We start from the raw sequence: 27,660 nt of genomic DNA on the forward strand, positions 1-27,660 counted from the left end.
AAAATGCTTGGTGATGGGAACATTAATTTCAAACAATTGGCAAAACGTTATATCAGATCAAATCTTCTTCTTTGTTTAATATTGTTAAAATGACCACATGCTGTTGGAGCTTGAAGTCCGATGGCAAGTATTCCTGTTACTAATGCATTATTTTTTATATTTTGACTGTGCTTCCTGGAACAGCAGGGACAGCAGGTAAGGAAAATATTTTCAAGAAAATGTATTCATTCACTTTTCAATGAAGGAAGTTTATTATATTTCTCTGATTATTATAGTCTGTAATTTGGTTTATAAGCAAGATAACTTTTGACTAATTTTAGCTTTCACTCCATTACAGATATTGTTTCATGCCGATACAACTGTGGAGGAAGTTATGCACTATGTTCCTGCGATTACAACTGTGCTTACTCTGGCAACTGCTGCCCAGATTTCTGTGATCAGTGTTACTACATTAATTCTGGTATGTGGATTTTTAGTGAACGTTTAAATTTATATTTAGTTGTGTATTATAATTGTAAAAATACATGATAAACTGTAGAATGGGACATGTAGAAAGCTTTTGTGTAGTTAAGTTCAGATAGTGTGTGATTTCTATTCTGCAGTATGTGATGTGTTCTATGATATTATGATCAGGACAGTTCTGTGCTGTAGTGTTTCAAAAATCTGGATCAGCCTGAAGCACGGTGGCTGAGAAGTAGTTTTGCATCACACCCAGGTTTCCAGTGAGTTGATGCAGTCCTGATGTTTGGTGAGGGCATTGGACATGCATTAGAACTAAGTCCTGGAAATTATACAGTAGATCATCAAGAACATCCATCTTCCTGTCAGGGTCAGATTTCAACTGGGTTTTACTAAGAATAAGAACATGAAGAATTTCTCTTGATGTTTAGAATTGGTGACATTTTCAGCGAGTGGTGAAGCCTTGCTTTGTACTTCAAGTGTTCCGCTCAGATTGCTTGCTCTTTGTCATTGTGTTGAATGTATCATCATCATGGGGGTCCTGCTTAGTCTGAAACAGAGTGGCAGCAAAATTTGATTCCATATCATCCAATGTGCTAACGACTCGATACAGACTTGATTTTGGTGAGAGCATTGAGCAGACATTAGGAGAGTGTACTGGAAATAAACAAAGTAGATGGATCACAATGTCAGTCAGTGTCTAACACTGATTTGACTTCAGTCTATATGTTTGATCACTTTAGTCCCTGTCACAGTCCTTGCTCAGACTCATGGAGCTGGACACACATTTAGTGATAGGAACAACCACCCATCAGCCCAACATTAAACCGTTGTCAACTATTTACCTGATACTATTATTATGATATCAGCTGATGATAATCCTGGTTGTGTCAGACCTTAGAGTGAAACCTGGTTTGACAGACCATCAGTTTTATTTTTGCAATTTTGTGACTGTGGTCGTCGGATACTGAACATAATTCCATGGGCTGCCAATGTACTTTGAACAAAAGAACGTAAGTTTATTACACAAAAGAAAGAGAAAAAGAAACAAAGATTTATGATTACATATTGCACTGACAAGTTTTGGATTTTAAATTTTAAGAGTTAAATGATGCCTCAATACTAAAAGTAGGATCTCTTAAGACATGAGGCAATGTTAATCAAAACACTCCAAGAAGGGCTTGGGGTAGAAAAGGAATATGTTTCGATGAAGCCATCTCTCATTCTTTGAAACTCTCGAGAGCACAGGCATAATTTGCCCAATCTCTCTTTGTAAGACAGTCCCATCACTCTGGGAACAGGTCTGGTGAACCTTTGTTGCACTCCTTCAGAGACAATACTATCTTTCCTGAGAAAAGGAGGCCAAAACTGTACACAGTACTCCAGATGCAGTTTAATCAAGCACCAGTACACTGAAGACTCCACTACTCTTGAATTTGGATCTTTGTTAGCCACAGATGAGGTGCTGAAAGACTGGAGGTTGGCTAACATGGAGCCATTGTTTAAGGAAGGTGGTACGGAAAAGCCAGAGAACTACAGACCAGAGAGCCTCACATTGGTGATGGGCAAGTTGTTGGAGGGAATCCAAAGTGACAGAATTTACATGCATTTGGAAAGGCAAGGGCTGATTAGGGATAGTCAATGTGGCTTTGTCCGTGGGAAATCATGTCTCACTAACTTGAATTAATCTTTTGAAGTAACAAAGAGGATTGATGAAGACAGAGCTGTGGATATGATCTATATGGACTTCACTAAGGCATTTGACAAGGTTCCTCAGGGTAGACTGGTTAGCAAGGTTAGATCACATGGAATACAGTGAGAATCCAGCCATCCAGATACAAAACTGGTTTGAAGGTAGAAAACAGAGGGTGCTGGTAGAGGGTTGCTTTTTGGACTGGAGGCCTTCAGCCAGCAGTGTGCCACAAGGATCATTGCTGGGTTCATCTCTTTTCATCATTTATATAAATGGTTTGGATGTGAACATAGGAGGCATAGTTAGTAAGTTTGCAGATGACACCAAAATTGGAGGTGTAGCAAAAGCACAGAAGGTTACCTCAGAGTACAACAGAATCTTGATCAGATGGGTCAGTGAGCTGAGAAGTGACAGATGAAGTTTAATTTAGACAAATGTGAGGTGCTGCATTTTTGAAAGCCAAATCTTAACAGGACTTATACACTAAATGGTAAGATCCTGGGGAGGTTGCTGAACAAAGCGACCTTGGAGCACAGGTTCATAGTTCCTTGCAAAAGGAGTTGCAGGCAACAAAAAAGGTTACCTCAGATTACATCGGGATTTGATCAGATGGGCCAATGAGCTGAGAAGTGGCAGATGGAGTTTAATTCAGATACATGCGAGGTGCTGTATTTTGGGAAAGCAAACCTTAGCCATTCTTATACACTTGATGGGAAGGTCCGAGGGAGTGTTGTTGAACAAAAAGACCTTGGAGTGCAGGTTCATAGCTCCTTGAAAGTAGAGTTACAGGTAGATAAGGTAGTGAAGAAGGCGCTTGGTATGCTTGCCTTTATTGGTCAGGGAATTGAGTATAGCAGTTGAGAGGTCATGTTGTGCCTGTACAGGGCAATAGTTAGGCCACTGTTGAAATATTGCATGTAGTTCTGGTCTCCCTGCTATAAGAATGATGTTGTGAAACTTGAAAGGGTTCAGAAAAGATTTACAAGTATATTGCCAGGGTTAGAGAATTTGAGCTACAGGGAGAGGCTGAATAGCTTGGACTATTTTCTCTGCTACGTTGGAAGCTGAGGGGTGACATTATAGATGTTTATAAAATCATGAGGGTCATGTATAGGGTGAATAGACAAGGTCTTTTCCCTGGGATGGGGCAGTCCAATACTCGAGGGCATAGGTTTAAGGTGAGAGGGGAAAGTTTTAAAAGGGACCTAAGGGGCAACTTTTTCACACAGAGGTTGTTGCATGTATGGAGTGAGCTTCCAGAGGAAGTGATTGGAAGCTGGTACAATTGCAATATTTAAAAAATATCTGGATGGGTATACGAATGGGAAGGGTTTAGAGGGATTTGAGCGATGTGCTGCCAAACAGGACTAGATTCATTTAGGATATCCGGTCCTCATGGATGAGTTAGACCGAATGGTCTATTTCCATGCTGTAAAGCTCTATGACCCTATGAGCCTATAACTCAAATCATCTTGCTTCAAAGGCTAACATTTCATTAGCCTTCCTAATAGCTTGTTGCACCTGCATGGAAGTATTCAGTGAAGTATGAATAAGGACACCTAGGTTCCTTTATACATCTACGCATGGCAATCTCTGAACATCAAAGAAATACTCTGCTCCTCTGTTTCTCCTACTAAAGTGGATAACCCCATATTTTCCAGATTATATTCCATCTGCCTTGTTTTTACCATTCACAAACCTGTCCAAATCTTCCTGAAGCTATTAGATTTTTCCCACAGCACATATTCGTTGTCTCATCCACAAATTTGGAAACATTACATTTGATCCCTACGTCCAAGCCATTGTGAACAGTTTGGGCCAAGTACTGATCGTTGCAGTGCCACACTAGTCACAGCCGGCTAGTGTTTCAAGAGTAAATGTTTCACAGAAGATTCTTAAGGAAGCTTGTAAGTGTGTAATGGAAATAATAGGAGCAGTTCTGGAGCCGTCTGAATTAAGGCCTTTCAATAAAAGCACGTGGTGAGGATGAAAGAGGTAGAATTTTAATTTCTACAAGCTTAAAGCCTGATTTTCAAACATCGCAGGACTCTTATCAATAATTAAATAGTTAAATTTATGTTATTGATAACAAACAAAATATTAAAATATATCAGAGTTACCATTTTATTGAAGATTCTTGCTCATTCTATGAGCTAGTGCAATTTATTTCTGAAAAAGGGAGACTTTTTTCTGCAGTATATAAAATTACATAATTGTCAAGACATATTTATGTTGGACTCAGATATTGAGACTAGGTCAGTCTGATTAACAGGGACTCAGTGCAGTTATAGGAGGCTGGCCTTTAAATCTCTTTTTTAAACCTGTTGAGTGTGTTCTGCTGCTTTACCATGAAGGATGGTGAGGTTAATTTCACTAAGAAAGAGGAGATCACTAGAGAGACAGAAATGGAAAATGCTGACAGTTTCATATCACATTTTACAGGAGTGTGATTTGGATATTAAGAAATATTTGCAAATACTGAAGTTCTTAAAAATAAGATTGTTGTAATATTAAGATGTTGAAATTTATTTCTGTCATATTCTTTAAAATAGTGCAGCAATAAATTCATTGTATGTGGATAATATATATCGTGGTTAGACTTTCTAATGGAAAAGCTAGTATTTTTTCTCTGAACACTATGATCAGAATCTTCATCCCCATTATGGGTGGGTATGGAGCTGGGCTGGTACAGAGATTTGCGCCACCAGTCAGTGTGTTAGACTCATGCCACCAAGGGGCCATTTACCCTGAAGGATGATGGGAGTTGGAAGAGCTAACACCCTGCCAGTGGCAGCTAGTCAATCACAGTGAGTTACTTGAGCTTTACTTGGCCCTTTAAGTAAACTTTCAATTGTATCCACTGTGTCCAAAGGCACAGGGGACTAGGCCAACTCCCTTTCAGCAGACTGGACAAATGTATGTATCCTCTCCATAATACTCCGCTGCTGTGTATGCTATTTAATTTAAAACTTTATAAGTTAGAGTCAGTGATCGGGTTCCTTTCAGGAATTTTCAGGGCCCAAGTGAGAGGGCAAAACAATTTTGGATGCCACGGTGGATGAGACCCAGAGAATATGTGTGCCCATAGGGAGCGGGAGTCCACTACACCTTCCTCTCCCTCCTATTTGTCTCTCTTCACAGCATCTGGTGCTGTCCTGGACTCACTTGTTCCTTCCATTTCTTTTGCAAACCAAATAAAACTCATGGCAATCTTCCAGTTTCAAACACTCCCTTTCTTCTGCTAACTGCTCAAAGCTATCCAGTATGGTGGAGTATATAACATTTATTCTTTGTATTGAAGTCCTCAGGCAAATTCAGGGTTAAATATTGATTGCTGGTGAAGTCTGAGAAAAAGGCCCAATGTGTTTCAATAATATTTTTTAAACCTCTAGCCATAAAAGTGATAAATCTTTAAGTAGTGTTTGAACTCCTCTGCAATGAGAATTTAACTCCCAATTTGTTGTTTGAGGTGAGGGGAGGGTGTTTGACTCTTGCCAGACACTAAGTCATCACTCAATCTCCTTAATGAGTGCTAACAGGCACTTTGCATGGTAATGTCTATTATATGTCCCTAACTCACAAATGATGCAAATCTTTGCCCAAGAGAAATTAGACTGATTCACAAGCTTTTTCACGTTTATATCATTATATGATCCTAAACAAATAACGAGTACGTGAAACCCAGACGTGATTTTAATCATTGGTGATGCTAACCATGCCAGTCAGGGCCATCTGAATAATTGTAATTTTTAAAAGGGCTTAAATTAGTGTTGATCAATGCATAAATGTGGCTGAATTGTTTAAAAACTCTCAGCAAAACAAAATAATTGTGTTCCTATGCAGGATATTGCAATGCTATTGGCACTACTGTTGGTGAGTAATATTTGCATGGATAAATCTGATACCTTTTTACTTTTCTGATAAATTTTCTAAGTGAATAAGACTTCTTCTTGAAAGTAACAATATCTCTTGACAAACATTCACTGCATTTCTCTGTTTTGATCTCTTCTAATGTACCTGTCACATCATATGGATATTACTGTGAGCTTTGTTCCAGACAGTATTCCATTTATCATCTCCAAAACATGTGCATCTGAGACTTTGATACGTTTTCAGGTTCATGCACTTTCAGCTGATTTTCCTTTGCTCAGTGGTTTGCTTTCTTCTTCCAGTTCCTTAAAGGTTTGTTGCATCTTATATTTGCAATGACTATGCTAATGTATTCACACTGGGAATAATCAGTGACACAGGAGTTATTACACTATTTCACAGTCTGACATGAAGTGGAGGAGTGAAACTGAGGTTAAAGAGTAAATTTTCTGGTTGTAAGATGGCACATTTCCTCCTGGCAACTGCACATGTGAAAATCCTGATTATCTGAGAGTGGTGCAGTCAAAAACATTTATCCTAAAATGTTAAAACCAGGAAAAGTAACATCTATGGCATTGGCAAGAAAACACATTCTATTTTCTCATTTGGTACTCTGATTAATAACAAGTATTAAGTTTTCTCTGCCAACCATAACATTTTCATTACAATGGCCACTGACCGGCTGGGAATCGAAAACATTCTCTTTCAAATCCAATTTCTCTAGGTCAGTGTATTATTATCAGTTAAGGTGCAGATTTTGACTGGCTCTGGGTGGGAATACCTACCCCCCCAAGGACTGCAGCAGTTCCATGACATGCTTTATCAAAGACACTCAGGGATGGGCAATAAAAGCTGACATAGTCAGCAACTCCCATACTGTGAACACATTTTTAAAAAAATGTAAACAGGCAGGGTGTTTATCAATGAAATGTAAAAGTTTGGGAAGCAGCAAGGAGGAGTGTCAAAGTAGAATGCTAGAAATTTTTTGCAGAGAAAGCAATGTAATGTACATGTGCACATTGTTGACCTACTATTTTATTCAATGGGAAACAAAAAGTATTTGTCATTTGCTGCCTTTTCAATGGATTACTTGGACGCAGTGAATATTAAATGACCGTCAAGATTCCTTTACTGTTATGTGCTCAGCCCCACCAGAACTTCTGATTCTTGGCATGCTCCCCCTCCCCTCCCTGCCAGTGTCTCCCTGCCCCGGCCAGCCTCTGCATCTAGTCACAGAACCTCAAAGAAGACTCTTAATCAGTATGTTTGTAACATCTTTGTTGGGAAAATAATTTCAGATGTAACTTACCATTTCCTGTATGACAGGATACGGCTCATGCAGATACAGCTGCGGAGGAAATTCTTCAGGTTGTTCCTGTGATTACAACTGTTGGTATAATGGCAACTGTTGCATTGATTTCTGCGACCACTGCTCTTACTTGGGTAATGGTAAGCAAACTTTTAAAACACTGATGCTGGCATTTCTATGCTTGTTCAAATTCAAAAATGAAATGAGTCAATACCTTTCACAGTTAGATCAAATTATTTGGCCTAGTCAATCTTCCACAATGAGACTTAGTAAAGGAGAAGACACATGAAGAATGCCTTATGAAGCTGAGAGCAGAGACTTAGGAAAAGAAGGCACAATGGCACAGGGTTAGTACCAGGGACCAGGGTTCGATTCCAGCCTTGGGTGACTGTGTGTTGACACAGTCTCCCTGTATTTATTTGAGTTTCTCTCGATTACTCCAGTTTCCTCCCATGAAGATGTGCAGGCTAGGTGGATTGGCCATGCTAAATGTGGGGATATGGGGATAGTGTGATGCTGGAAAAGCAAAGTAGGTCAGACAGCATCCGAGGAGCAGGAGAATCGACATTTTGGGGATAAGCCTTTCATCAGGAATGAGGCTTGTGGGCTGGGGAGCTGAGAGATAAATGGGAGGGGGGTGGGGCTATGGGGAAGGTAGCTGAGAATGCAATAGGTACTGAGAGATAAATGGGAGGGAGGTAGGGTAGAGGATTGGGTTTGGGGTGGGATGCTCTTCAGAGGGTCAGTGCAGATACTATGGGTCATATGACCTCTTTCTGTCGGGATTATCCAAAACTGAGCAGCTGAATAAACATTAAGACAAGGGCGAAGTTGAGGTAATGATAACCAGGTTTGGTTACGTGTAACCTGGAGAATGGACAATATTGGATGATTCACCAATTATGTTCAAATGTGTTGTTGTACAATGTGGAAGGTCAGCTGCAAAAGTTAAAAGTATCTCAATGAGGCTGAGGACAGGAGCACATTTTTTTTAAGAGTGAGGGAAGCTGTACGTCTGTTCCTGGAATTGATGTCAAGAGTGAACAAGTTCACAAGATCAATATCAACAGCCAAAGGTTTCCTCAGTCTAAAATAATGGGATAGATGGCAGAGGTGAATGCTGTCCCAGAGTCAACACCAGAATTTACAATGCTTCTGGGATGGACTGCAAAACTATGGCTGTTCCTGAGATTGAAGGGTGGAACAAAATTATCATGAAGTTAAGGTTAAAAGTCAAGGTGTTCCGGAACTCAATGCTCAGTCAAGTTGTTTCAGAGGTCAGGTTCGGAATCAAGATTTTTATCATACCCAAGCCAAGAATGACGGTATCCCTGGGGAAGGTACCACCTGTTAAAAGGTACTTGGGGATAAATGCTGGAGAAAATCTGTTTCTACTGGCAGTTAGGGAATTACTAGGGTCAATGATAGGTGCAATTGTTGTTCATGTGGAAGTTTTCAGAGTAAAGGTGTTCTTGGAATTGAGGTCAAGACAGAAGTCGTTTTCAAGGGCTGTCCAAGCAGTGATCCTGTTCCCCTGAGGAGCTGAAATGGATAGAGGGTGATACGCAGTGCAATTTGATTTACAGTTGCTGTATGTCTTCCTGCCTATAAGGCAAGTTTGAAAAATTACTCTTAGTTCCTGGTTAGTCAAATACATGTTAACTTGGATTTGAATTTCTGAGATACTAACCTACCGTTTTTAATTCTGTTATTCATAGGATACTGTTATACCACTACATCTAGCCGTAAGTAAAATTTCAATGCATTTGCTGTTTAGTAGTTTGCAACCCAGAGTGAATATGTCAATGTTGTTGTTTTCCAAAATTCACTTAATAGACCAGAATGGGGGCTTAAATCGACAAATAAATCATATTTAGTATTGATTAGATCTTTATATATTTAAATGCCATCATAATAAGTAGAGAAGACATTATTGAATATTGAGACACCAGGTAGAGTGTTATATCAGCTATCTTTGACAATCGATAGTATTATCATCACTCATCCCCATCCAAATAAAATGAACAGTCTAAGCAGCACCAGTAACGACTCCATGGGATCAGCCTCAATAACATGGTGTCATTCAGACCATGTCAGAGCCAGTTATTCTGTAGCAAGTGGATCCCCTCCTGACTTCCCAAAGCCTTAATCATTCAGTCAGAAACACGAGTCGAGGACAGATTGAAGATTCGACACTTTCCTTGTTGGTTGCAGTTGCAAAAACAATGCAAGGTCATTGATATCACCCAGGACTCAAAACCTAGTTGATTGGCAGCCCATCCATTAGTTTAAATATTAAAACCATCCATCATGGGTGTCCCTTTGCTGCAGTGTGTACAATGCGTAGGATGCGCTGTAGCAACTTCAGAAGTCCTTTTGACAGCGCCAGTCAAAGCTGCAACATTCACTGCCAACAAGAAGAATAGCAGTTGGTTCTTGGGAATATCACCATCTCCAAACCGCCCTCAAAGTCTCACATCTTTTCAATATGTCATCATTCATCCATTATGACTGGATCAAAATCCTGAAACTGTTGACTTGACAGAAGTATAGGAATACTTTTACTATATGGACTGCAGCAGTTCAATGAGGGGTCCCGCAATATATCCTCAAGTGTATTTAGAAGGATCAATAAATGCTAGCCTGTATGGTGACATCCATATCATGATAAAGGGTTACAATAATAAATTATGCCCCATACTGTAGCAAGGCATATAAACATTGGAACATTTTAGATAAATTCACTCAAATGTTGCTTTGTCTAAGAAAATGCAAAAATCAAGAAAGAGTTAAATAATTGGATCATTGTTTGTGGTTGAAGAGAGTTTACAGGGTAATAGAACTGTTTATAATTATGAGAAGTTTTCAGATCTTTTCATAGGATGTGTGCATCACTGACAATGCCAGCTCATCCTTAATTGTTCTGGAGTAGGCGGTGGTGACTCACTGACTGGAGCTGCTGTAGTCTATTTGGCGCGGTAAACCCAGAATGCTATTAGGAAGGCAGTTTCTGGAGTTTTAACTCACGACAGTGAGGAAATTGTAACAAGTTCTATGTCAGGATGGTTTGTAGCCTTGTGGGAAATTTGCAATATGGTGGTGTTCCCATCCATCTGCGGACCTTGATGAATGCAATAGGACAAATGGAAGCACACTGTTCAAAGTTGTTCACTGATTTAAAGTGAGGGCAATAGATACAAAATAAAATATATGATATTAAGAATGACACCCTGGGTGCCATTTTCAATCACAGGGTATTGAGTAGGTACAAATCATTTCCTGGGTCAGTGATTAAGTAGAAGCTATGTCAGTATTCAAGATTAGATGGAGTAAGTGGAAAAAGGGTTGACGAAACATGTAAATAAAAAGCTAATATGAATGCAGTTAATTATTTAATTGGTGGGCAAAAGTTGTTATAGTTTTATTGGGGCCAAGAGCCTATTTTCATGTTGCAGTTTCAATGTATTGTATCTGTTCTACTTGTCACAACTTGTTAATTATTTGTTTATGGTTAACCAACACATATCCCCCATTTCATCTTTGCTTTAATCTTTTGAACCCTAGCATCATTTTAAATATCCCTGCCTGCACTGCTCCCTGGGAAGAGAGTTTCATAGACTCACTGCCCTCTGAGGGAAAATTATCCTCATCAGACTTAAATAGACAACTGATTAATTTTACACTGTGTACCTCATTCTAGTCTCCCTCACAAAGGAAATCACTCTGTCAAGTCCTGTTGAGAACTTATACGTTTCAGTAAGATCACCTCTCACTCTTCTCACCTTAAATGGATACAACCAGTTCTCATAAGATAGACCTTGCATTCCGAGTATTAATTGAGTAAACTTTCTATGTACTGCTTCTAATGCATTTGTATCCTTTGTTATGTAAGCCTAAAACTCCAGATGTGATTTGACTTTTGCTTCAATATCTCCATTCCAAACAGAATGGCAGGATCTCTCAATCTGTGCACACTATCACTTCTGCTTGGATAAAATTACTTCCTGCTATTTCACCATGTTGTCACTCTACATATGAGCCCAAACTGTTGCTGAGTTACTCAACAATGGAGCCACTATTGTCAATAACTTGATATAATTGAGAAATGAAAACTTGACAGTTACAGGGAAAGATAGATATCCAAGTTCACAAGCTAGAAACTGTGCAAACACAACTGGAGAATTGTCTTTACAATGCAGAAACCAAATGGTGTGCAATGCAGCAGCAAAAGAAAACAGTTCAATGAAGAATAGGCACAGTAGATTAAATTTGAGTAGAAATGCCACATGGCTGCATGTTTCAATTCTTCTACAGTATGGTATTAACATTCACACCTAAATATTACAAAACTTTATGAACCTTTTTATGCAAGAGGACAACAAAGTCTACACATTGATATTTGGGATACTTTCTGTCGGTTTATATAAACATTTTTTGTTGATTATGAATTATTATATTAACAATTATGTTATCTGGTTTTAGCAAAAGCAATGGTAGAGTATTATTGGGCTCAGTATCCAGATGACCTTGGGCTTTAATGTAGAGGTGTGATCAAGCTTTTCCCTGGCTGCCACTAGTAATGCCTGGCACGGAATTCTGGTGAAATCAGAATCCTACTCAGCTGTTGGTTATCCTGTGAATATTCACTGTCAAGAGTCAAGGCAGGTCGACAGTGACATGAGAATCTAACTAGATGGCGCCTGGTAACAAGCAGCAGAGATTCCCAGGAAAGAATTCTGAATTGTTTAAGTATCACTGTTCCTTCAGTATCACCAGGTCAAAATCCTGTAATGCTCTTCCTCAAAAGCACTGCAGGTGTGCCTAAGGATTGCTGTGGATCAAAAATGAAGCTCACCATCACTTTCTCAATGGTAATTAGGACTGGGCAATAAATGCTGGCCTAACCAATAATGCCGCATCTATTGAACGAATGGTTTGTGACAAGTTGAATCACCAACCTGATCTGAAGTAATAAAACTGAAAGAACTGCAGATGCTGTAAATCAGAAACAAAAGCAGAAATTCCCAGGAAAGAAGGATTACCCACAATCATATTCACTAGAAATGGAACTGGACCAGTTCTAAAACTACTGTGGCTACAAGAGCAGGTCAAAGGCTATGAATTCAGTGGTGAGTAACTCCCCTTCTGAATTTGCAAAGTTTGTCCACCATCTTCAAGCCTCAACCCATGATTGTGACAGAATTTTTTCCACTTGCCTGGATGTGTGTAGCTCCAACAAGAGACACCATCACAGAAACAGCAGCCCTCTTGATTACAACTCAATCCACACCTTAAATATTCATTCCATCCACATCTGAAAGTGGCAACAAATAGGCGCCATCTATGGGACAGTGCAGCAACTCCATTAACTGTACCATCCAAACCCACAATGTCTACCATCTGTAAGGAGAAGGGCAGCATTTGCAAGGGAGCACCACTACCTGTGTGTTCTCTTCTAAGTCACACACCATTCTGAATTGTTTAAGTATCACTGTTCCTTCAGTATCACCAGGTCAAAATCCTGTAATGCTCTTCCTCAAAAGCACTGCAGGTGTGCCTAAGGATTGCTGTGGATCAAAAATGAAGCTCACCATCACTTTCTCAATGGTAATTAGGACTGGGTAATAAATGCTGGCCTAACCAATAATGCCACATCTATTGAACGAATGGTTTGTGACAAGTTGAATCACCAACCTGATCTGAAGTAATAAAACTGAAAGAACTGCAGATGCTGTAAATCAGAAACAAAAGCAGAAATTGCTGGAAAAGCTCAGCAGATCTGGCAGCATCTGTGGATGGAAATCAGAGTTAATGTTTCAGGTTGAGTGACCCTTCCTCAAAACCTGAGGTGTGAAGTAATGCCTACTTAGATATTTTATGTTCAGGAAAATTAGTGAATACTTTGGGAAAAGAAAGAAGAAAAGAATAGATTGTTCTTTTGCCATGTACTGATCTATTTCCTTTCTGGCAATAGCTAATTGTGGAGGGTACCTGGATGCTCCAAATGGGACAATCAGTAGTCCCAATTATCCATTCAACTATCCAAATAATGCAGTGTGTATTTGGTACATAAGGAGGTATATGAACCAAAGAATACAGCTGGTATTCACTAACATACAGTAAGTAAAATTGTTTCCACTTTTATATGTTACGCTGAATATTGACAGAAGTATTGGTATCAATTAATCATTGCTGATTCACTTAAATTGCAACAATACTCTGGGGGAAATCGATAATTTTATGTTGAGTGCCAAGTATTTTTGGTCTCCAGAAGATATAATGAAATTGAAATATACCCTTCAGAAAGTCAGCAAGGAGCTATTCTCCCTGTTGTCAACAAGGAACAATGTATGGGATCTTACAGGGGTCTGAGGGAGAATCAAACAAGTGCCGTGAGGCCCACCTTGATATCAAGATCATTTTGTTCCATGTTTATGCTTTTCACAACCAGGCCTGACAAGTTTCTCACTCAGAAGTGTCACAATGCCAATTAATGATCACTATTGCCAGTTAAACACCCTTATTAATGTCACAACTCACCACGTTATTATTCAGCCTCCTATTTTACTAATCTCGCCAAACAAGCTCAACATCAAGTAAACCCAACAAGCAAACCAGAGTGAGCACCTTGCTAATTCAGCTCCAAAAGATCTTCATGTTGAAAAACAGATACCAGCATCTCAGGAAATGCGTAATGGCAAATGACCACACACACCCCCACTACAGACATTAGCATCTAACATGTGCCCTCCTCTTAAGTCCTCTCATGACAGACCGCTTATCCACCTAAAGGATGCTCATGCATTTCATTGTTGCACCTCTGGCAGCATCAACAAGTGTTATTGTATTGCTGGAGCGAGGTCACTGCGTGCTCAGGGACACACGCCCAGGCTGATTGGAACAGACTACATCTCTGGACTCTCTGCTCACTGTCACAGTTTTCTCTCAGTTTCCGCCTACCTGGATGCTCATACTATCGTTATCTTGCATTGCCTTTACTTACATATCCATGCTTACCCTCTCAAACAGAGATACCAGGCTTATATTACTGCTATGTCACCTTGCTGTTTACTGCAGACACAAAACCAGGAAGCCTGTTATACTGGTCAGCAAGCCTCAGTCAAGGCAAGGGAAATAGCCTTTGCTTGTGATGCTGGAACAGTAAGTCAAAGATGATCTCCAATACCAGTTTAAGTCCTGCTTGAGGTAGTCAGTCAGAATCCACTTGTCCAAAAGACGTAAGGAGCTGAATGATGGGGAAGTTATCACCCATCTTGATTCTTTTGCTTATTGTGGACATTTTGCATCCTAGAATTGGAAAGGCTATGTGAGCCTTATTATGTGAGATAAAAGTGGTTGGCATAGCTATCGCTTGTGCAGGTAGGGACGTGTCCCACACGATTGAGTGAACAGTGCCAAGGGAATGTAGGATTTGGTCTGTTGGGGGTTGAACAGTGTGTGTGAGAGAGTGTGTGAAGGAAGGAAATGTTGGATTATGTGCCCTAGTGGGAGATGAGTACTCTTGCAGAGTGAGTTTGAGATATTGAATAGAAGATGGCAGCACTTACTCTGGTGGTATAGAGAAGGATGTTCACCTTCTTCCGATAGTGATGTGCATTCCTCCAGATGGTTCTAACTTGGGTGACAACTCGTGCCAGGCTGACATGGTCTGGTATTTCGGCCTCCACCACTGGTGCTGGGGGAGGTGGAAGACCTGCCTGTGGATTACTCCCTCCGGCAGGACTTCCAAATCAATGCCCATAAAGTGAGACACCATCAGCCCCCAGGCTGCCAGGTGTGGTGTAAATGTCAGGAACAGTACAGGGACCAAAAAAATCCCACATGACTTACTGAAGCACCAGATCAGAATTCTTTCCTGCCTAGCTGGAGTTTAATTGAATAGAAATCAGCATTTCACTGTGAGGAAACTTATTAATGTTACCTAGTAACAAGTGTCAGAGAATCTGTTCAACGTGATAAGGACCAATCAGACTTCACAAGAAAAGGCCAATAGATCTTAATGAGATAAATGCAATGATAAAATCATAGCAGAAGGATCGGGAGACAAACCACACTTTGAGTATGTGATAAATATAAATTACTGAAATGAAAACAGAAATAAAAGTTCAGAAAGTATGGCAGGGATTGTAGAGAGAAATACAATATTAATTTAAAGCAGTTTGTCATTCTTCTGAGGAGACCAGAAGTATGAGATATTTCCATCATTTTCTGTTTTTAGTATAAATGAATGGAACAAGAAAGATAATCGAGTGTATACAACAAAGGATTGTTTATTTGTGGAAATTAGAAGATCAAAAGATTTGACTGTTAATCATTAATTGAAAATATTCCATCAATGTGAAGTCACTATCTACAATGGCAAGCAAATATTAAGACACATCTCAAAGACATTTTATGACAAGTCAAAACAGGTTTTCTTCCTACTTTGTATCATAGACAGTGTTCCATTGTATAGAAGCCAGAGAGGAACAGTAGGACTTAAGCTTAGAATTTCCTCTAGAGTTTCCCCATTTTGCTCTGTATCTGTAATGGAAAAATTATATGCTCAGTCTGTCCAATGTTTCTGCTATATCTTCCCCTGAAGTTGCAGAGTTCCTGTCATGCATTCTACACTTCAATAAGAACTAACAGAAACAAACCAGGTCTTTCCATGAATATATCAAAGAGTTTATACTCAGGGTGTAAGGAAGCTGTTTAATTTTGAATTGGGAGCACAATTCTGGTCTCTTTCCTATCGGAAAGACGTTGTGAAACTTGAAAGGGTTCAGAAAAGATTTACAAGGATGTTGCAAGGGTTGGAGGATCTGAGCTACAGGGAGAGGCTGAACAGGCTGAGGCTGTTTTCCCTGGAGCGTCGGAGGCTGAGGGGTGATTTATAGAGGTTTACAAAATTATGAGGGACATGGATAGGATAAATAGACAAAGTCTTTTCCCTGTGGTCAGGGAGTCCAGAACTAGAGGGTTTAGGGTAAGAGGGGAAAGATATAAAAGAGACCTAAGGGGCACCCTTTTCACACAGAGGGTGGTACGTGTATGGAATGAGCTGTCAGAGGATGTGGTGGAGGCTGGTACAATTGCAACATTTAAGAGGCATTTGGATGGGTATATGAATAGGAAGGGTTTGGAGAGATATGGGCCAGGTGCTGGCAGGTGGGACTAGATTGGGTTAGGATATCTGGTTGGCGTGGACAGGTTGGACCAAAGGGTCTGTTTTCATGCTGTACATCTCTATGACTCTATAACTGCTGAAGATGTGTTCGGAATTATTATGTGTGGGAATAAAGCAATCACAATAGAGCAACAAAATTGGAACGAGATAGATTCTCAATTACATGTTTGACAGTATTGAAAGGTTAGAAAAGAATTTAAATTATATTTTTTAAAGATTTTGCCAAAAGAAATCTCAAATCACATTAGGTCTGTTGAAAGAAAGGAATAAGATGCATTATATGTGTGCAAGTGATGACTCAGAACAACCTTCTCACCTCATCACATGTTCCTGGATTCACGTCTTGTTCCAGAACTTGAAGATAAAAATCAAGACTGATGTTCAGGTGTGAGAGGAACCTCTTCGATGTCAGTCATGCTGTCTGGTGAATGAACATGAAACTGAGGTCCTGTCTGCCTGCCTCGGTCGATATAGAAAGTTCTATGCCACTATTTCAAAAGAGAGTAGAGATTTTTTCTGCATTCAATGTCGTGAAAATAGATTACCATGTTGCTTTTTGTGGGATTTTACTGTCTGTACTCTGTCTACAATGTTTCCAACATTACAACAAAGTCTACAATTCATAAGTATTTCATTGACTTTGAAGTGTTTTGAGATGCCTGCTAGTCATGAAATGTGCTTTATAATTCAAGTCTTTCCTTTCATATGCCCAGTATTTTCTGATGTTCTTTGCTTAAACCCCAAAATGCCTGCTAATTGCATTGGTACAAGAGGGGGTATCTATAAAAAGTAAAATTCACAAAGTAAGTTGAGTAACAACAATCAATAAATTGCTGCTACATTAAATTTCAAACTCTGTTCTTTCTTGTTACAGATTGGAAGTTACTTCAAGTTGCTCATTTGATTATATTGAAATTTTTGATGGATCATCTATACATAGTGATTTGCTTTCAAAATTTTGTCAAGGATCAAATCTGAGATTTGCATCATCATCCAATAGTATGACAATTTATTTTAGAACTGACTCCAGTGTTACTAGAAGTGGGTTTTCAGCATACTATTACACTGTACCAGACAGCGATGGTAAGTTTTTTTGATAATTCTTATCTCCAAATACCAGAACTATACTCCAAATCCAGAAGAAATATTGAGAAATTAGGAATTGATGTGTTTTAAACATTGAAATTCCAATTTGAAAAGCTTTGTTGGTATATTTAAATAGAAAAGAAGACAAAAAGTCAGATTAAAATTCAGTTACCATGCAGATGTAAAAGTAAGCTTGAAGTTGTGCACCCATTATAAAGATTGCCCAGTTTATTTCCATTGCATTCTATCACAATGTTTACTTCACATTGTAGTAACAAGTTGTGAATCTGCCACCTATTTAAAATAGGTTATCGTCACATTTTTTTTTCTCTTTTTCAAAGAACAAAGAACAGCATAGCACAAGAACAGGCCCTTCAGCCCACCAAGCCTGTATAACACATGATGCCTTTCTAAACTAAATTATAATTGGAATGCTCCCTGAAACCAGCAATTCAGAATCAAAAAGAAACTTTATTTTGTTCAGTAATATATGGTAGAATAGAAATTTGGCTCCACCAAACAGTCCCCAAAAACAAAGCCATACTAAAAGGAATTTAGTTGCCGTTTGGGTTTTGCTCTTAGCTAAGGCCATGGTAGGTGTGTTGTTGGCCTTAGAGTTTAGATAGACTAGGGAGGCTAATGAAGATAACTTCCCAGTAGCTGTCATTAGTATTTATTGAGAATGGGCATCTGGTGAAATCTGAAACATGGTCAGCTGTGATGCCTCAACAGTTCACTCATAACCATTCATGGTGAAGGAAATCAACAATAATTTGAACCCGGTACAAGATGGTACCTGGTATTTGTTCAACATTATGGTAGCAAGGAATGATTAGCTTTGAGAAATACTATGCAGGGAGGAAGATAAATCATCATCAGATTTGATAGTAGAGAAGGCTCAGGAATATGTGTGAACATTTTCTAATGCTGAAGAAAATTGATAAAAACTTTTGGCAGGGGTAAAAATCAGTGTATTGCCATGTATTCTAGTACATTTCCTTATTGTTAATAGATGGATCATGTGGAGGCTATCTTGAAACTGCATATGGGTCTTTTACGAGTCCCAATTACCCATACTTTTACGAAGATAATGAACAATGCATTTGGTATATAAGAGGGGATAGCGACCAAAGAATAAAGCTGAAATTCACCTATGTTGAGTAAGTAAATATGTTTTCACTATCATATTTTAATGTGGGTGACAAGTGGAGTATGTTCTGTTAATTCACGATTGTTGAATTGTGGAAGACCCCACACATCCCTCACTCAAACCCTTCTCCCTCCTGCCATCCAGCAGAATATACCAGAGCATTCAGTCTCTCATGGCCACACTGCACAACAGTTTCTTTCCCCAAGCTATCAGGCTCCTTAAAACTGTGTGATTGGACTCTTTTCCATCTGAAATCTTTGCACAACTTTGAATTGCTGCTAGAACAATGTCTATTAATTATCATTTTTCTATTACACTGTAATTTGCATGTTTTGCACTTCTTATGCACATTATGCTGCACTCTGTATGATCGTGTAGTTTGTATTTGTTCATGTAGCACCTTGGTCCTGGAGGAACACTGTCTCGTTTTTTACTGTATCAGTTGTATATAGTAGAAATGACAAATAAAATTACTCTCTCTTGCTCTCCGATGGATTCACTCAACTTGCATCCAGTAATTTGCTACTGAGTGTTAAGAATTCCTGGCCCCAAAGAAATACTTTTAAACTGAATTATACCCTTTCAAAAAACAGTAAAGGGCATTCTCACTTTTGTCATCAAGAAACAACACATGATTAACTGAAACATATCAGAAATCATTCCTCCCTGGCTGGTGCTTAGTTGAATAGAGATTAGCATTTTATTGTTAGAAAATTTACAGATGTGATCCAGTAACAAGTGTTAGGGAGTCTGGAAGCATTCAAAGTGATATGGACCAATTAGTCAGACATCAAAGGGAAAGGTAAACAAATTCTCTGAAATAAAAATAGTTCATGAAATAAAAATAGACAACAAAGGGATTGTTGGACAAATCTTAACTTAGATCAATATAGTTAAATATCAGAGAATGAGTTACAAACAGCTAGATTCAGCAATGGATATTAGCACTACAATATTTTTAATCATATGTGTGATAATCTTGAGAAGTTGAAAGATACTGTTAATATGACTATTTTAGAGTGTTAGTTCATGAAAATCACAAAGCACACCAGTGATGTTGAAAGAATGGACTATTTTGATTGAGATTATTAGCCATGACTCAGTTGATAGTACTTTTGTCAGTAAATTGCAAGGTTCTGAGTTCACGTCCTAGGATTTGAGTGCCAGAACCAAGGCTGGGGCTCCAATATGAGAGGAAACCCTGCACCGTTTCAGATAGTGTCCTACAGATAAGTTTTATAAATAAGGCCCTGTCTACCTACGATGTGGGTGAAAAAGATTCCATTGAATTATTTCCAAAAGATAAGAGAGTACTCCCCACTAATATGGATAGGCAGCAAGACCCATATTCCACAAAGGCATTTTAAAATTCTCATGTTCTTTCTTTAGGTCCTGAAATTTCCTTGAATGTGCTTATCTATGCGAGTATACTTTAAATTGCTTTATTTATTAAGTAAGTTCATTTTCAATCTCTGATTACTCTCTTTACAGCCTGGAAGTTTCATCAACTTGCTCATACGATTATATTGCAATATATGATGGACCATCAACAAATTCCGTTTTGCTTTCAAAATTCTGCAGTGGGTCAGATGAGACATTTACATCCACATCCAACAGTATGACAGTTTATTTTAGAACTGATTCCAGTGTTACTAGACGTGGGTTTTCAGCAAGCTACTACGTTCTACCAAATGATGGTGGTGAGCCTTGTTATACTTCTTGTGTCAAAATTGCAATGTAATTTAAGAAATGTGGTGAAATTATGAATTGATACATCTTATTTGAATTCCAATTCGAAATTCTTTTCAATACTTTTAACAATAAATGAGGCCAAAAAAGTCATAGAAAGATTTTCAATTTACCGCTTAGGTATAAAGTTGAAGTTGTGCACCCATGAATTCCAATGCCTGTATCAATTCAGTGGCAGCAAGTTGCGAATCTATCTCTTTTCAAAGAAGCTATCATCACAATTTGGCTTTTCATGGAAAATGTCCAGAGTTTCTCTTGATTTACCCAGAGAGCTAGTTTAAAAAGACCCAAAAGTTTAATCTTTCATCATAGTATAAACTTTAATTTCTGGGAACATTCTAGAAAATCCTTTGTGCACAATTCCCCATACCTTTCTTGAATATAGAGATGGTAATTAGGCACATCATTTCAAATATGATCTAACTTTGCTCTATATAAGTTTCATACAACCGCTTTCATTTTCAATAGACCTCAGGGTGAATACTTTTAGTAATTTGTGTATTTATATCAGATCTTTTTTGTTCCAGACCACATTGATACATTTACTTCCTGGGCAGTTTGTAACTTTATTTTACTTCCACACCTATTACCACACATTTACCTAGGCTCAAATTCCTTTGTCAATCGCATTTTGCAAGTCTATTGACATCTTTTTAGATTAGATTACTTACAGTGTGGAAACAGGCCCTTTGGCCCAACAAGTCCACACCGACCCGCCGAAGCACAACCCACCCAGACCCATTCCCCTACATTTACCCCTTCACCTAACACTACAGGCAATTTAGCATGGACAATTCACCTAACTTGCACATTTTTAGACTGTGGGAGGAAACCGGAGCACCCGGAGGAAACCCACGCAGACACAGGGAGAATGTGCAAACTCCACACAGTCGCCTGAGGCGGAAAATGAACCTGGGTCTCTGGTGCTGTGAGGCAGCAGTACTAACCATTGTGCCACTGTGCCACCCACTTATAGTTCTTCTTATAGCTTGTTGCAGGTCTTTCTTGTATTAATGCTTCTACCTTTATGTTTAATTATACTCCAATTTGAATTGTAATTCTGACTCTTAAATCCAAGTTGTTTATGTGAATTTTGATAAACAGCATTTGCAGCACAATTCTTTCTGAAACGGCACTTACCACCATTTATCAATCAAATAACTATGTTGAATTGCTACTTTTTATTTAATTGTTTGTTGCCAGTTTGTTGTTCATTCTGATACTTCCATGACCCCACATCTTTTGATTTTAGTCCTGAGTTTTTATGCAGAACCTTTTTGAAACTGAACTGCACCTACAGAAAAAGACTGTTTATAGCCAAAAGCAGAGAATGAACTGCACTCTTGCATTTATACATGTCCATTTCACAGACAGAATATCAATTGAAATAAGAATGCAGAAATATAACTGTATTTGATAGAAGCATTAACTTGTAACATGCCTGACACAGTGCAATTTGTGCAGTGCAGACTGTGTGGAGTTTGCACGTTCTCCCCGTGTCTGCGTGGGTTTCCTCCAGGTGCTCCGGTTTCCTCCCACAGTCCAAAGATGTGCAGGTCAGGTGAATTGGCCATGCTAAATTGCCCGTAGTGTTAGGTAAGTGGTAAATGTAGGGGTATGGGTGGGTTGCGCTTCGGCGGGTCGGTGTGGACTTGTTGGGCCAAAGGGCCTGTTTCCACACTGTAAGTAATCTAATCTAATTTCTGTCAGGTGCTCTCTTTATAGTCATTTCCCAATATCAAGGCCAAGTTGTGAAGCTTGGTGATCCCTCTGTGATTGATTGCCATTTGAAGCTGGTATTCTGGGTTTTAAATATTGGTGACATACCCACCCACTTCTTACAGCAATAAGCATTACTAACAGTAGTTTACTAGTCAAACCCAAGAACACCCTTAGAACCTTTAAAACTGATGTGAGAATGGGTGTTGTGGAGTGGAAACACTGCTGTGGGCAAAATAATTGGAAGCAACATGGTGGGGAGTATTGATCAAGACTATTGTGTTCCCCAGAGACCTATAACACTCAAAGATATCTGAAATCCACTGACTAGTTTGAAGGATCACACAAGACTTTTGCAGGATGTCACTTTTGAAACTTTTACTGAAACACAGCCTAAATCAACAATGACTAAACATTATTTGTTATGCAGTTAATATGTCATAACCACAAAAAGTTACTTAAGAGCACCCCATCAAAAGCCTTACGTCACATCTCTAATTTACACTGCACTCGCTGCAGAATTGTAGTCTTCATAGGTACCATTTCGAAGTCACTCCATGCAGCCAACAAACTAGTTTGCTGAGTTATAGTATCCAGTGTGCATTGAAAGTCACTCCCCTCAGTCTTCTAAGAATTCTTGGACTGACCAGCAGCAACATCTACTCTGGTTATTCATTCTTTCAGCCATGCCAAGACAAATCCTCTGGTGTCCTTAAATCTTCACCCATCTATTCAACTGGAGAACATGTTCTCATTCACCTTCTATCTGGTTGCTAACAGAGAACTCTATATCTCTCTCCTCTTCATAGCTAATCCAGTTTGTCTCTTTCTCTGAGATTCTTTTACTGTCCATGCGTTCTCCAGATAAGTTTATGTAGAACAAAGCAAGCTTCTCTTCTGTATTCATATATGAAATCTGGCAATTGGGTCTCAATCAGGCTAGGCCTGGAATTGCTGCTCAAGACAAACAGGTCACATATGCTTATTATCAGACAGAACCAATAGCAAGTCCCATATCCTTTTTCATTGTTCCAGTTTACCTTGAATTAACAAGAATTAAAATGTGACAATTCTATAAAATCTTGCAATTGTAAAAGAGAAATTCATTAAAATTATGCATTCCTATATTGAGGTCCACACAGATTTTTGGTCTTTCAAACAGATTTCTTTCTAATGCATAAGATTGATCAGATTCTGATCTTTTTCCAGATTTGTTAACTTGTTCATCAGACTATATGGAAGCAAAAATTAGTAGGTCTTACCTCAACCTCCTGGGTTTCAACGAACAAAATCTTTATCTGAATGATCAAAACTGCAGACCGATAATAACAGCCAGTGATGTGATCTTCCAAATACCACTTGATAGATGTGGTACAGGATGGCAGGTAAGGAAAACAGTAGTAGGAGGGCTGGATTCATTAAATACCAGTTATTATTCTTTATATCCCATGATGGCATAATTGTAGAAATGTTCAAGGTGAACCCTCCCACACTTTTAGCTAATACAATATTGCCCTTGCTTAAATACTTTCAAACATAATAGGCAATATTTTGATGCTCAAATTATATACACCTGTGGTTTCACCTAACCATTCTGTTCTCTGATACTTGATGAGTTGTTTGCCATTGTGTTGGATAACTTCAGAACCTCTGGTACAACTTGATATTAAAGCTTCCTCAATAATGGCCTCCCATCTATGTTTTTAAAAACCTCTTCCAACAGTTTCATTTTCTGCAGTTGTAAATTTGTCATTTTTTTAACTTTGAAAGTACATTATTTCAGTCATCGTTACTTCTACTCTGCGTCAAATATTTAATCTTAGAAATAAATCAAATTTTAAGATGCATTCTATATTTGCAGGAAAACAATGGCAGTATCACATATTTCAACACCATCCGATCTTCACCATCTGACTCAATTATAACCCGTGAAACAAACCTTCAGTTCAATATTGGATGTGAAATGCAACAAGATTCAATGTCTAAAATAATGTATGTGACTAATGAAAACACAACTGGTGACATCATGGATAATATCACACAATATGGCATGTTTAACATTAGCATGAGATTCTATGAGTCTTCGTCATTTATGAGGCCAGTGCAAGAATCACCTTACTATGTGGACCTCAGGCAGAACCTGTATGTGCAGGTTGACCTCCACAGTATAGACCAGTACCTTGTTGTATTTGTGGACACCTGCACTGCATCACCGTATAACTTTGACTGGACTCCAAAGGCCTATGATCTAATAAAAAATGGGTAAGAAGTGCTAATTCCCGTATCAAAATTCCAAGAAATATTCCTGACTAACTGAAATATTTTGAAATCCAGAATAACTGTAACATTTTATGTGCTATTTTGTGTGATTCATGTATCATAAAAACAAGTTTGTTTCAAATTGAATCTTTCTCAAACAGCATTTCCATTAACATTTCAATATGTGAACAAGCTTTCTTGTTGGTGTACGCTCAGAACAAAGTTTAAAATATACTCTATTTTCCCTTTCTTGCTTTACATCTAATGGATTGTAAGTGTAAACTGTAAAAAGCCATGAAATGATTCTTAGTTTAACCCCAAACTACCTTTTAAAGTTTCCTTTACACTTGGCTCTTTACATTATGGATTCCAAACAGTCCACTGACTGAAACTGCTCTGATTTAAGTATTCAAGGTTCTTTTATTCCTCTTAATGTCTTCTACATTCAACATTGTATGTTGATGAAACCAAACTTTTTTTTCCATCCATATTCCACTGACTGCATCTTGCTCTGCAGCCGGTGTTCAGATTTGAGTGATGGGTCCTTCAGAGGATTAACAGCCAGAGCACTACAGCTAGTACAGCTGTACAGGCGAGCAGGAGGAAGATTGGGAAAGCAATATGTGATACAAATTGAACTGTTAGGGATTTTTTCTGTCAATATGGTGAAGCAGATATAAGATGTGCATAACAGATGTTTGATAATATGTTTAAAAACTAGGTTAAATATAGAAAAATCAGAAGGGATCTGTAAAAATAAATAAGATCAACAAGGAAATAGTATGAGAACAGACTGGCAGCTAACATAGAAAGAAATGCAAGAGTTTTTATAGGCATACTGTGTCTAGTTATGGTCGCCCTACTATAGGAAAGATACAGAGGCTTTGGAGAGGATGCAAAGAAGGTTTACCAGGATGCTGCCTGGACTGGAGAGCTTGCCTTGTGAAGAAAGGTTGAATAAGCTTGGACTTTTTTCTCTGGAGAGAAGGAGGAAGAGAGGAGACCTGATCAAGGTGTACAAAATAATGAATGGAATAGATAGAGTCAATATCCAGAGACTTTTCCCCAGGGCAGGATTGACTGGTATGAGGAGTCATAGTTTGAAGATATTAGGAGGAAGGTATAAAGGAGACATCAGAGGTAGGTTCTTTACGCAGAGAGTTGTGAATGCATGGAATGCGTTACCAGCTGTGGTGGTGGAAGCAGAGTCATTGGGGACATTTAAGCGACTGCTAGACATGCACATGGATAGCAGTGAGTTGAGGGGTGGGTAAGTTAAGTTACTATATTTAACATTAGGATTAAACTTCAGCACAACATTGTGGGCTAAAGGGCCTGATCTGTGCTGTACTTTTCTATGTTCTATGTTCTATAAATTGTAGTATCTTAGTAAAAAGTGGAATACAGCTGATTAGGAACCAAAATGGATTTGTCCATGTCTGAGGTGTTGAATGTATATTTAATATCTTTTACCAAGGAAGAGGATGCTACCAAAATTGTAGTCAAATAGGAATTAGTTGAGGTTCTGGATAAGCTAAAAACTGATAAACAAGATATATTAGAAAGATCGGCTGTACTTAAAGTGAATATGTCTTCAAGACCAGATGGGATTCATCTTAGAATGCTAATAGAAGTAAAGACAGAACTTGGGAGGCAATGAACAGTATCTTGTATTCCTCCTAGGATGGAGGGATCATGCTCCATCATTCCTGGCAGCAGCAGTGCCAGGTCTCAGTCGTGTACATGACCAGGAGTACAGAAAGAAACCTGAAGAGGATCCGCCTTGAAAAGTTAAGGCCTGGGGTTTTTGGACAGCAAAGAATTGTGGAGACCAGGGAAAGGTGAAGGAGGGAGAATTCTGGCCAGCAGGTGGTAGAGAAGGAAGGGGGTTAACATCTTGGGGGTGGGACCACAATATGCACAAGAACTTCAAATGATGTGTCCCCCTTTCCTTCCCAGTTTAATGTCACGTCAGCCATTGCAAACAACTCCCACTCTGACCTAATTACGCATAACTATGCCAAGTGTATTTTGGTATAGGTAACATACTATTTAGGTCAATAGAATTGTTAACAAGTTGAAATGATCTTTAATTATTTGTTTAAATGTGGTGGGTAGACTGCTGATTTCAGGTCCCATTCATCTAACACATTATGAGTGCGAGCTCATGACTGATGGCAAGGTAGTGTTTGCATGTGCATTGGCTGAATACATACCCAGCTATATTTTACCAATGTATTTCTGTTTTCATTGAAACTTTAGTTTGGACTGGGATTTTGTGTTCTAAAATTAATGTTTTTTTTACAGGTGTGTTAAGGATGGGACTTATGGGAATTATCCTTCACCAACTAATAACATTGCGCGATTCAAGTTCAGTGCCTTTAAATTCCTCAACCTTCATCCTTCAGTCTACCTGCAATGTAAAGTTGTGGTCTGTAAAGCTTATGATTATTCCTCTCGGTGTTACCGTGGATGCATGCCTCGACAAAAAAGGGCCCTAAGTTCCTCAAAGGGGAGCGCTGATGTCCTAATAGGACCTATTGAACTGAAAAAAGATCTAAAACATTATAAAGCGGAAGGTGAGTCAATCAAGTTATTTGCTAATTACATCACCAAAAGAAGGGCTAAATTAGAAACTTAGTATTCCAGAATGTGCAGTAATAGTCATCATTTTGTAGCTGTCATAACTGATACAGTCAAAAATAAATGGTTTTGAATTTTTTTTCAGGATTTGAAGAAGTAAATGAAGCTGTGGAGACAAGTACCGAATCGAGTTTGCCATTTGTTCTGTCTTTGATAGCTCTGGTTGTAGCTGTTTCAGTTTTGGTTGTCACTGTTCTAAAATACAAGAAGCAACAAAGGCACTATGGTTGTGAGTAGCTGGGAGACAATGTTCTAAGCATAGCCACTCACCAAATGGAAAAGCACATGCAATTCAGCTCCGAAAGGATCCTATCAATCAATAATCACAATGAACGAGTTAAATGTTGCTTCCCATTCCACCTTGAACTTATTGCATGGATGAAATTCAAGAGCTCATTAAATGAAGGAATTAATTTGAATGCAGTAGTTGAATTTATTTGTTCTATTGTTTCTGTTATCTTCAGATATTTTGCAAAAGAAATGTGTTGCCTATAATCAGTAGCAAAACAATAAAATGTTTTTTTTCTGCTTGA

General features: G+C 38.6%; 1 protein-coding gene across 1 annotated transcript; it reads left to right on the forward strand.

Annotated features, from left to right (window-relative positions):
• Positions 1 to 340: 340 nt before the first annotated feature.
• LOC140463718 (CUB and zona pellucida-like domain-containing protein 1) lies at positions 341 to 27,660 on the forward strand. The gene is made up of 12 exons (XM_072558068.1): positions 341 to 460; positions 5,996 to 6,025; positions 7,349 to 7,471; positions 9,050 to 9,076; positions 13,306 to 13,450; positions 17,396 to 17,604; positions 18,620 to 18,767; positions 20,249 to 20,457; positions 23,435 to 23,610; positions 24,087 to 24,487; positions 26,792 to 27,063; positions 27,213 to 27,660. The coding sequence occupies exons 5-12, from the start codon at positions 13,413 to 13,415 to the stop codon at positions 27,362 to 27,364; spliced, it is 1,605 nt and encodes a 534-aa protein (XP_072414169.1). The 5' UTR covers positions 341 to 460; positions 5,996 to 6,025; positions 7,349 to 7,471; positions 9,050 to 9,076; positions 13,306 to 13,412; the 3' UTR covers positions 27,365 to 27,660.

Source organism: Chiloscyllium punctatum, chromosome 38, assembly GCF_047496795.1.
Source record: "Chiloscyllium punctatum isolate Juve2018m chromosome 38, sChiPun1.3, whole genome shotgun sequence".
Taxonomy (NCBI): Eukaryota; Metazoa; Chordata; class Chondrichthyes; order Orectolobiformes; family Hemiscylliidae; genus Chiloscyllium; species Chiloscyllium punctatum.